Source organism: Pezoporus occidentalis, unplaced genomic scaffold, assembly GCF_034315485.1.
Source record: "Pezoporus occidentalis ecotype Australia unplaced genomic scaffold, CSIRO_AGI_Poc_V1 ctg73, whole genome shotgun sequence".
In the NCBI taxonomy this organism is placed as follows: domain Eukaryota; kingdom Metazoa; phylum Chordata; class Aves; order Psittaciformes; family Psittacidae; genus Pezoporus; species Pezoporus occidentalis.
The window spans coordinates 1,917,579-1,929,861 of NW_026916082.1; the positions used below are offsets into that span (position 1 = coordinate 1,917,579).

Genomic DNA, 12,283 nt, shown 5'->3' on the forward strand with positions numbered 1-12,283 from the left:
GCTATGACCTCATCCACAAGGGAATGTTTTTTGTCATGTTTGTTTGGTTTGGTTTTGGGTTTGTTGTTTTGGTTGTTTTTTTTTTTTTAAAGAATTAAACAGACATCAGATGTTAATATAACACAGCACTTAACTTTTACAGTGCATATCAAAATCAGGCAGTGAAAATGACTTCCACGGATTTATTTCTCTAGAGAAACTTAAGTATAAACAAGCGTATCACAACACAAGCTTAAGTTTCAGTTGCCATTGGTAACATACTAAAAGCCATAACTGTTACTTCTGCAGAAATTTACCACTTCACACCAGTTAAGAATCTGGTCTGTAATTTATCCAAATAACACAGAGTAATATGAAGCCATTTGACAAAATGTTTGTTGTTCTAATTCCAATTCTGCAGTAGATCAAGAATGTACTATCTCACTGGAAAGTTTCTTAATAGTTTGGTTACACGCAACTGCATGGAAACTGATTTCAGCTAAATTCCACCTTCTGATCCTTTCAATCATGGCCTTTCACAATTAGGGATTTCTAGCAAAAGAAACATGTAGCAGGGAGCACTGTTCAGCCACTCATTTTAATCTCCTTTTGAAAGCTACATCTCTGTTAATATACTGAGCTTTAAATGAGGAAGACCGTCTTCCTTTTCCTGCTCGAATTCTGGATCTCAAACATCTGTCCCAAACAGCTCAAGCACCTTAAAGGGATCTTCTTTTCTCATACTGCCACTATTTACAGATCTAGGTAAGTTAGTGCCTGTTGCAGACTAAGGTTACTTAGGCCTAATACAAGATTACACTTAACAACAGGATTTTCTCACATTGCTTTCTTCAGTCCACTTTTATATGTCTCAAGTGACCAGGTTTCCTCAAGCTCTGGTAAACAATTCATGCATAAAGCTAAAGCACTTGTGGCTTTTGAATCCTCCTAAGGCACCAGCCTCTTATCTGGTTGTTTATGCATAAAAAAATACATGGTATTCTTCCCCCCAAACACTTGAAACAGTTACATTCACTTACCTCCTGACAGTCGGGAGTGGGTAGATGCGTAACAACCAGCGACACCAATGTATCAATTGTTTCCAACTCCTGTTGGTAAAAGGTCTGAATTTTGTTTTCTAATAAAAAGCCTTGCACTTTCTCATGCAGCATGTTGATCGAGAATGCCTGATCCTCCAGGCCACTACAAGGATACACAGAACATGTCAAAAGGCAAGAAATGACACTCTTAGCATTTGTTTAGTTACCTGAAGTTAGCCTGCTAGACTGGTTTGCAAAGATCTAAAGCTATTTTAGTGTCCTTAAAGAATCTGTATTTAAATCTTTAATTAAACCAGACCATTTTTATATGCAATAAGCATTGAACTGTTCCTCTTAAATCATTTGCTGTAACAATGTTGTGCTTTTAAGATCTGCAGTCTCTGAAAACACCCTACATGCATCAGACCTTCCAGTAAACATCCAGCTAACCTTAAACTGAATACAGGAATGGGTGGGTGTTTGAATCAGTTCACTGAGGTTATGTCTGTGACTTGATGATGACAAGGGCAGTAGAAGCTGAGAGCATTTCAATGGAACAGCCCCTTATCCTTACACATAAAATCAGGCAAAGATGCTCCTCCATCTAACCTGTTGACCTCGCCTCCAAATCTTGCTCAATACCCCAGCTTTTTTACTAGAAGCAAGAGATCTGTACATAGCATTTTACCCCCTTCTGAATACTCACTTTGGTTCAGAGTTATATTTCTTTTCTCAGATTATACACAGGTATCTGTGCATAAAAAGGTTGGACCAGATGATCCTTGAGGTCCCTTTCAACCTGGTATTCTGTGATTTCATCTGTGTGGTTTATTAATTATTTGGGAGAAAAGCAGGCTGCTACTTTACGCATATGCAGAGACTAAATCACAGCTGGGACCTGTTCTATCTTTCTCCACAGTTATTACAATAAGAAATAAACAGCAGTAAAAAACACACTTTGCCCCAAGACCAGTCTGGATACTGTGTTTACCTCTGTCCCTCCTCAGGGCCTTGGAAAGGTTTATCATAAACTTCTCTATAGAGACAGGGGAGTTCCAGCATCCTTGAAATTTGAACATTACACACAGGATCATCCACTTTATCTGAAGCGGTAAAAAGAACACACATAGTTGGCCAGGACTGCCATGACAATCTTATAAGCAAGAACACCTGAGGCAACACAACAGAGTTTCCCATGCCAGCATTAAATTGGTAAATTTTGTTCACTTCTGCTTTTATAAAAACAAAACCACAAAGGCCACTCCTGCTTTTACAGCTTACAAGTAGGTAAATGGCCTGTTGTGATGCACTGCAGACCATGCTTTTGTCTGACAATTTATTTAACCAGACTTCATGATCTCTATTTTACTTTTCAGAAGTCTTTATCCATTACATAAAGTTAAGGAGCCATAGTAAGGGGCCTTTTTTGGGCCAAAGTGAAAGGAATTTAGAGGCTATTTGAACTGCATGGCTCTCTTTTACTGAAACAATGGTGTTATTACCAGCCTTTGAATGGGTTATACATTCATAAATCTTCTATCTGGAAAGGAGGTTGAATTCCCTCTCAGGTTTTAATTAGAGCCAAAAAAATCTAGATCTTTTTGCTAAGTTACAGATTTTTTTATAAGAGATGGGCTTCCCCCCAAGGAATCATTTTTATATTGTCTCAAAGATTTCACTGGGTAAAACTGACTCTAACACAATAGCACAGACACAGAGAAGTTATGTAAGTGGGAGCTCGTAGGGTGCAATGAGTTGACTTCAGAACCCTGTTGTCTAAAGAGCTGTTGGATACAGGGGCAGCACCTGCACACAGGTATGTGCCCTAGTGCCTGAAGATGAGGCTTCACTTTCCAATCATTCTGCAGAACCAGAGAGCTTGGAAGAACCTCGGCTTCAAGTGGCACAATGTGCCCATATGCTGCTGTCTGCCCACAGAATGGATTATACCAGCAACTGTTTCTCTGAAGCAGCTAATGCTCCTGATGATGCATGACATAAAACATCACCAACTCCCTTCCCATGGGCTTTGGCTGTTCTACTTCAACACAAACAAGACTGAAGAGGAAGTCACTGTCACAGATACCAAATCACAGTGTCTGCATAGTATTCTTGTATGCATGCTAGTAATATTTTACAGTTCTTTTATAAATGAGTCATTTTCCAGGAAGGCCTCATTTGCAGGCAATCTAATCCTACACATTTAGTAGTGTGCCTTCTAACCTTCCACTGTTAAAACTGAAATAAAGACATACAGATGTAAATCTCTTTAGAAAAATGAGGTGCCAAAAAATAAAGTGGAAATAATCCAGTGAATTACATACAGCTTAGATCATCTCATGAATTCAGACAATATTCAGACAAAGATACACATGTCACAGGTCCACAACACTCACAAAAACATGAAGCACGAATTTCTCTTTGTTGCCTGTAGGTTCGGATGTGACCTCTGACCCTGATAACATCCCCAATCTCCAGTTTAGTTTTCTGGCTCACCATTTCTTGGACCTTCTTTATCTGTTCAAGCATAGTAAGACTGCTGGGTGTGCTTGGACGACCTGCAAGAAGTGAGGGAAAGGAAATGGGGGATTAAGGCCAAGAGGACTGTCCTTTCGCATTCACCTAAACATCCCAAGACTCACATTATTAAAAAAGGTTAAGGTCCTGGGCAGCAAAATATTTGGGTGATAAAGTCAGTTTACAGTATTATATTTTTATTTACTAGATCACCCAGGGAAAGTGCAAAAGGGATGAGGAGGAGATACTGATTTACTACTAAAAATGCTGTAGGTGGGTTGCAAAGTTGGAACATTAATTGAAATGGGTTCTGTCATTTTTGATTTTGTCATGCTAAGATGGACGAGAGGTGAAAAGAAAGGTCAGCTGAACTTCTTACATAAAAAAATGAGTCAGCTGAGGTGTGGCCAAAGTATTCATGTGACGCAATTTGGAGTCTACACTGAGATGAATGAAACTTGACAGAACTTCACATTTACATAACACACCTTTGCAGGAGAGTAAATTCTTCATAATATAAAACCTGATTCATGATCCAAGTATCCCTGATCACAATTACAAAGGGCTGGAAGGAAGTTTCCTCTCCCCCCAGGAGCTGTTTTCTTTAGCAAGGTACAAATTAATTGATTTCCACTAGTAGCACCATGTCCATTCAAACACTGCTGATGTACAGGTAAAATAAGAACACAAAGTTGAAAGAAGCATTCTCAGTCCTCATGCTATTTCAAGCAGCATTTAGTTCCTCATGAAAAAACAGATTTGATTGGGGATCCCCATTATTTTTTTTGAAAGCTGTGCCACAACATCACCTCTCGAAAAGTGAGAGCTGATTTCTAGATTCCAGTTGCAGTTGGGATTGTTTCTATCAATTGTCATATTGTTGTCAAACAGAAGTAAGAATTATCTGTCTATAAAACTGGGCTTGTTCCACAGACAAGTGTTTTTAACTTTAATACCAAGTTTTTCTCTCCCCATTCTATGTGTAGATAACCCTAACACCACCACATGACACTAGTAACATTTGTTTCAGTAGGATTTCATCAGCTCTTTATCAGGGTTGTCAATCTACCACATGACCTTTTAAGGTATGAGAAATGGTGGGAGAAAAATCAAAGAGAAAACCAGACACTAGAGACCTCTTCTGTTATTGAACGCAATAATAGGTTAATTTCAAATGCACAATTTCTGCACATTTAGAACTTTCCCAAATCATAAAAGACTGCTGGCGTCCTTCCACTGTGTTTCACGCTACTTTCAAGTTCATCAAGGACAGTATATGCATGAGCAGAAGAATATGAATGCAAACAAAGAAGATGAATGCTGAAACCACTATGTATCACAAGAGTGGGGAAAGTATACCAGGTTGCTGGTCAATAGATCGGCTTTGGAAACAGAAGCTGTGGCATGTGGCAGGTTTCCAGCCTAGTTCCTCACTAGATGAAATCACAAAAAGAGCCATAAGAGAAGGATTCTCTGAACAATGTCACAACACAGAACTGAAATACTGTATTACTCAGATAAGGAAAAGGCTTGACAGGTCATAGTGTAGTGCTTTCATTGGCATCACCATTGGACACAACATAAAGAGTAATATGAAGACTCCCAAAATGGACTAGGCTGCAGGAAGTGATGGTTTAAATTAAGAAAAGCATTGAATTTGCTCTTCTGCAAGTTTGATCATTTAGAAAATTACATAAGAGAGACATAAGCAAAAACGTACGGTCAAAAAAGGAATAGTTTATTTGTCAAATTACCTGACGAAGATGCTTCTGCTACCATGGGACTTTTCCAGCAGACACAATTTATAACTCCAGTACTATCATCCACTGTAAAAACAAAATAAAATTGCAAGAATGACAGAATAAGAAAGGTAGTGATGTTCCAGGAGGTGAAAGAGACAGATATGTAGTGAGATGACTACAAGGGATATTTCATTCCAACCAGTCTGAAGGAGAAAGCAGGTGCTCAATCCCTGCTTATACCTCTGAAGTAGTCTCAACAGTCATTTCAGTCATGAAAATAGCTCAGCACCAGGTACATGCTTATGTGCATAGTGAGCAGAGTAACAGCTATAGCCTCAAACAATGATCAAGTACTCATTTAAAATATGAGGCTTCAGTACTATACTTGGAACTAAAGGGTTTTAATCTCATTGACAAGGGTCAGAAGAAGAATCAGTGTTGAAAGCTGAAGTCAGACAAATTAAAACAGGAAATCAGACAAAAACTACAGAAAGCTCACTGTAACAGTGAGAAAATAGCAATTCAGCACTGGGAGGTACAGTCATGTGAGTAGACTAGGAGGGCTGCTACCTCCAGCTACATTGGTTTCCATGCCAATGTGCCAAAGTCTGCTGGCCATTCCTATACAAGATGTTCCAGAGAGCAGAAAGGCAGCTCCTCCAGCCAGGAAGGACAGGAGACGCACATGCTTGTGGTTCTGCTCTAGGCCAAGAATTCCCAACTTAAAGTATACATACTGGTGGCATGCAAGACACTTCTGTTTCCAAAACAGCTTAACACCTTCTCCAGAGCACAGGAGCTATCTAGCTTTTCCTGTTTTGCCAGCACCCAATCAAAGTAAATTTGAGGATTTCTGCCCCAGGCAGTGCATTGTCAAGGACAGTAGAGAAAGACAAAAGCCAAAAAAAGAATGAAAAAACTAACAGAAGAATCAACAGCTCTACAGACCAAGAGACTGTATATAGATGGCATGTCCAATCTACACTCTTAACTAAAAAGGCACTAAATGTTTGTCAAACTACAGCAAGGATCACATCTACTAGCATCCAGCTACTGCTCCAAGCACCTTGCTGCTTGAATGGAACCATCTTCAAGACAGAGCTTCCACTCTTCACAAATTAGAATTTGCAATTTTCTTCTGCTCCTTAAATCGGATCCATGACTACAAAAGTTAACAGCAATATTTACCAGGAAGGTACTGATTGGTACTTGCAGTCATTTCCTTTGGGAACCACAGCATCAAAGCATAATGCCTTTGCATTGTCTCACATGTTTTGAAACAATCTCCCTATTTGGGGATCGAATTTCAAATCACCATCTTGCCTTCCTGTTTCCCAGTAGTTTAGCTGCATATTCTTAGTAGCAAACACAGAGCATTTATAAAATGCAGTCAATTCCAAATTCCATCACAAAAGTACACTCAGCTCATTGCTATCCTCCTTTTGAGATGCTGTGTCTGCAGCTTTAATTTTGTACCACAGTACACATAATGATCTAGCTGGTAGGATTTCCTCCTCAGTATAGACAAAACACAACTATTTTGGTAGGAGACAGAGCCCCCACATACCATGCCACCAAGAAACACGGCAGATGACATTTTGCTATTATATTACTGCAGCTTCTAGATATTCCAGGTTGCAAATAGCTGTTGCACCAACTGTGACAGATAGGCTTCCTAAAAAGAGCTTAGGAACAAACCAGACTGAAGGATTAGGAGGCTGGACTCCTCGTCATCAACGTAACAGCTGAAAACAGCTGAGCCCTGGAGAGACTGACCTGTTCTTGACCACACAGGAAATCTGGTAGCAGAGGAAAACTCTGAAGCAAAGTTTTCCTAGTTCACAAATAAAAGCTTTGAGGAAAAAGACGAATTACTCCTCAAGCATAGATGAATGAAAACTCTTGCAATTGTATTCTAATTAGATAGGAGAATGATAATCTATTTTAAATGCACTCAAAGGGTCTACAGGCTTTTGAAAACTTCCTGTGCTCCCTGTGCCGCCCTTCCTCATCTCTGTGGGTTTAAACTTCTTTTTGTTTTAATGTGGGTTGTTTTTTGGGGGCTGTTTGGGTATTTTAGCTCTTACATAAATGATCCAAGGGGTACCAATCTCAAAGCTACCTGATGAGCCAACTGTGCTCCTTTTTGTTTCTTCATGACAAAAAGGGTATGGTTCCTTTAGGGCCTGCGTAAGCCTAACGAGATCCCAGTGAGATGTTTTTAGTTTGTTTTTAAGGCAAGTGCTTTTGGCATTTCAAAACAGTTCTGGAGAACACGGAAAACCACATGGGACGTTTTGTTTTGGTAAAAAGGAAAGGGAAAAAAAACAAGTCAAAGGTCAGAAAGGTGCATTAGATAAAATATGAGCTTGTGCAAAGTCACACTTTAACTGGGTATCTCTCTCCTAATTGATCATGACAATGGCAACAATCAATCACATCAACATGTCAAAATCAGGTTTTACACATGGTTGGGTTTATTTGTTTGTTTGCTTCTTTAAGCCTAGAAAGAGCCAATTTACTCTCTTACACTGCTGTTATTTTGTCACCAGTTCAGGCTGTACAGTTTTCAGCACACAGAAAGATTCTCTGGGATTAAGATCTTTCAATTGATGAAATATGTAAGATTCTCTTAAAATAAGTGGTGTATATTCTGAAGTAGACAGATAGGAAATGAGGGGGGGAGATAGTGGGAGTGACACAAAGTCGTTTCAGTTCTCCATCAGAGAAAAATTACAAAGGGGGAATTGCTTTGTCAGTCACTTTTAAGCAGATGGGAAGGGAGCAAGTACTGAGCAGTGTGCAGCCATTCAACAGACGAAACACCAGCTCCGTGACTCACCAGCCAGGGGCTGTTGTACCCAGAGAAGCAAGAAGTTACAAGCAGGAAACTCTCTAAGAAGTACAATTTTATGGGTGGGGAGTCAGCCCACCTGTGAGGGAGGGCAGGCTGGGGACGGCAGCCTGAAAGCTCAAACCAGAAACTGTTGGAACAAAGAGTGGAGTTGGACGTGGAAGGACAGCAGGAAGCCAAGCTCTCTGAGAGCTGTACTTAGAGGTTGGCTGATCTAACGCTAAGGCCTTAATTCCATGACTCTGCAGGTTCTTTTTATTTCTATTCCTCCATTTTCTGCCACAATCGAATACTTCCAACAGGTTTACATCTGAGCTAATGCCGAGAGCAGCGTGGTGAAACCCTGGCCCATAGAATTGTTTTTACCTTGGTCATTTTGATTCAGCCTTCCTCTGTTCTCATGAAGCAATAACTGCATTTGCATACTAGTGCAATGAAAGAATAATAGCTGACGTTCAATTAATATTTCAACACTTCATTATATCCCCACCTCTTAACTTAGGAGCTTGTTTAGCCTCTGCTACTTAAGTGCCCGAGAAACTTGTGCTTCAAAATATTTACTGTCAACACATTTAGCATAATGGCAGGGTAATAACAAACATCCAGAAATTAGACTTAAAAATAAACTAGCAAATATCCACTCTAAGAAACTTGCAGGGACATTTCTATAGAGCACAGACCCAACACTAAGCAGCTGCACCCAGTGCGGTGTACACTAACGCGTTAGCAGATAATGTTACTCTGCAGCAGTATGATGCAACTGCAGGTGTTGTGGGAGCAGGGACCCGATTGTCAACTGTATCTCCACAGTACTCCTGATTCAGGGAATTGCTGCTGACTCAATTCTGTAAATAAGGCAACTGGATAAGAAGATGGCCTCCATCAGGTGGAAACCCATGGCAGAAGACATTGGAAGTTGGGGCTGTTCAGCCTGGAGAAGAGAAGGCTGCATGGAGACCTCATAGCAGCCTTCCAGTACCTGAAGGGGGCCTATAGGGATGCTGGAGAGGAACTCTTCATTAGAGACTGTAGTGACAGGACAAGGGGTAACGGGTTAAAACTCAAACAGGGGAACTTTAGGTTGGATGTAAGAAGGAAATTCTTTCCTGTTAGGGTGGTGAGGCACTGGAATAGGTTGCCCAGGGAGGTTGTGAATGCTCCATCCCTGGCAGTGTTCAAGACCAGGTTGGATGAGGCCTTGGGTGATATGATTTAGCGTAAGGTGTCCCTGCCCATGGCAGGTGGGTTGGAACTAGATGATCTTAAGGTCCTTTCCAACCCTAACGATTCCATGATTCTATGATTCTTTGATTCTATGACATGAGTCCTTCAAGTGCTTCAACAGGATCTATACATTTGGCTCCCCCTTCCTACTGTGAGATGACCTCCCCCTTCCCTGCTTTTGAAACTTGCCACATCACTCTGCTTTTTCTCCAGATGAAAAAGGCAGCTGAACAAAATGACAATCAGATGTTTCCATGTTAAAAGAACAGCCTGACTATTAGGAAAAGCAATAGGGAGGAGACAACTTCTAGCTGCTGTTAATAAGCACTGGTACTATGATGCTCAAGTTAGATTTATTAAGACTCTTCACACATCTAAATATAAACAAACTTTTAACTGCTATTAAAAGCTGGCTCTAAGATACAACAAAACATACAAAAAGAAAGGTTCAGAAACGGAAGAAGTGACTTCTCATTTGCAGGCACTGTTAAACCCATTTATATCTTACCAAAGAAACTGCATATATATGTGTGCATGTAGGTGTATATAATATACATGTGTGCGTGAGAGAAAAAATTGTAAGTCCAGTGGCAAAGCAATAACTAAAATTAAGATGTACTAGATGACCCTGGACAAATCAGTTACTGTGTTTTAACTGTTTCTCTACTTTTGAAGTAGAGATAAATAGTAGCTTCCCTATGTTTGCTAAATATTCTGAGCTGCAAATATGCATTATATTCGGATAAGAGCACAATTGTTTCAAGAACAATGATCAAATAAGGTAACTTTTAAGTTCTAACAGTAATTAAGATTAGAAGGCTGATAAGTGCAAGAAGAAAGAAACTTTTCTTACCTCCGTAACTATAGAAGGCATCTCGCTCTTTCCTTTGAACCACTAGCCCAACAACATCCACCTGTCTTATTGGATGTCTATTATAAAAGAATATACCTAGACACAAAACATACTTGGTAAGTACAACTTACTTTCAACATCCTACCCTATACAAAGTCACATTTGTCAGTAAAAAGGCCCATACTTTCTTACATATTTAATGTATCTTGAATTATACAATGCCTATTCATGTGAAAAATCTCCTGGATCAGTAAGGACTGGGAACGCTTGAATGAAGAAATATTAGCTCTACTTAGGATACCAAAAGCTTGTTTTTGTAGAGTGTCAGAACTCTATTAACCTCTTCTTTTCTTGCACATTTGGACCTGAAAAACAGTTCATCTGCTGCAGTTACTAGAGGTGGTTTAGTTGTTTTGTGGTTTCATTTCAGTTTGGGGTTTTGTTTGTTTGTTTTGGGGTTTAACATCTTCATCAGGCTTCGGAATAAATAATAGAACACAATGGAAGCAGTTTGAGCTTCTCACAGTGCAGCTGTTCCTGATTAAGGCAGAGCTTCCAAAAGGAAAACTAGCATAATTCTGTCTTTCATTTCTCAAAGAACAAGAGCCATGGGGGGGCAGGGGAAGAGAAACAAGCCTCTTAGATGCTGGCATACACTATGCAGCCATGATGGACAGCACCCTGAACTTCAGCTTCTGAAATAACAGCTTCTAAAAACAGCCCTTCAAAGCTATTTTTGTGCATATATAAAGATGACTTAAATTAGATTAACATGTGAAAACGTGTCCAGAAACAGTGAGGAATCAGTGCTCAGTGGACTTTGACAGCACTCAAGTTGCTACATGCCCTTTGAAGAGAGTGACAAACGTTGTTAAGAAACATCAATGCAAACATACACTGAAGCTCCACAGTCCACTAGCAGAAGAATAGGGCAATAAGCCCAGATCCTGGGCTGGCTAATTTTCAGTCAATGTGTCTTGTTCAGTTTTTGAATATTGCTGCTTCACTGAAATAGGCTGGGATGTTCAATAACTACCTTTAAAAACTAGGCAACTCAAGGGACTAAGAAGGGAACATTTGGCTCCATACACTGCGGCAAGGTTTATTCTTACAAAGAGAAACACTGCAGCAAGGGAGTGAGAGAAAAATCAAAACCAAACTCCAAAAATAACTTGGCCTACATAGCTGGCAGCCTTAAATGAGCCTGGAATTAACTTGTTTCACATAAAGACAAAACACCCAAAGTTTCAAAAGAAATCACAGGTGATCAGCCAGGCAGCTCATAAACAGAAGGCCTGCTCATAAAAATCCAGTGCAATGTTTTGAGGATGTGTCTATCACTGTCATCTTAGAGCTGGCTGTAGTAATCGTGCAGTCACTGGTCAGGTCTGGTGTAGTGAACGTTTAGCATGTCTGCCCACTTCCTCTCATTCCATTTACTAGGACAACAATAAAAATTGCTATAGAAACCCTCAATGGAGATGCTCCCAGTGTATATAATTGTTCACTAAAACTTACAAAATCTCTATTAAAAAAAAAAAGGCTGAGCCAGTTTCTGGGTAATTCTGTGGAGTGAGGACACCAAGCTCTTGACTGTGCAAATAAGCAACATATTATTATGCTCATTTCCATCTGTAAGCTGAGTTTTGACAAATGACAGAAACAGATAAAACTGGTTCTCTCCATCCCCATAAATTCACATTGAACTCCACCCTTACTCTTCGAGAAACTACCCAAATTTGGAACATGAAATTATATTTACACTTCTAAAAGTTGTTGAACTTGACTTCAAGATGTAAATTGTTTCTCCTGTCAGCTTACTTATTCGTACTGGCAGCAGTAAAACACATGTGAAGCTACTTGCAAGCGCCCCCAGACAGGCTCATAGTAACCCAGTAAATCACATGTTCATTAACGTGCTGTTACCACAACAGGAAATCACAGCAGTGGTACAGGGGGCTTTAAATGCAGAGCTCTCTAGGGCAAGTTCTGGTCATGTCTTTACCAGCATTACTAAGTACTGAGCTGTTTGCCATTGCTTTAATTATTATTATCCCCTTTTATGCTATTTGTA

General features: G+C 39.9%; 1 protein-coding gene across 4 annotated transcripts in view; it reads right to left on the reverse strand.

Moving 5' to 3' along the window:
- The window catches only part of STN1 (STN1 subunit of CST complex), a 44,453-nt gene that overhangs the window by 13,180 nt on the left and 18,990 nt on the right, over nt 1-12,283 (reverse strand). For 3 of the 4 annotated variants that reach the window (XM_062601888.1, XM_062601889.1, XM_062601887.1), the window contains exons 3-7: nt 10,210-10,305; nt 5,291-5,362; nt 3,416-3,577; nt 2,011-2,122; nt 1,020-1,182 (exon numbers count right to left, since the gene is read on the reverse strand). In XM_062601888.1, coding sequence (XP_062457872.1) covers nt 1,020-1,182; nt 2,011-2,122; nt 3,416-3,577; nt 5,291-5,362; nt 10,210-10,305 — 605 coding nt within the window. The remainder of the gene's footprint in view (nt 1-1,019; nt 1,183-2,010; nt 2,123-3,415; nt 3,578-5,290; nt 5,363-10,209; nt 10,306-12,283) is intronic. The other variant, XM_062601890.1, reaches the window with a different exon arrangement.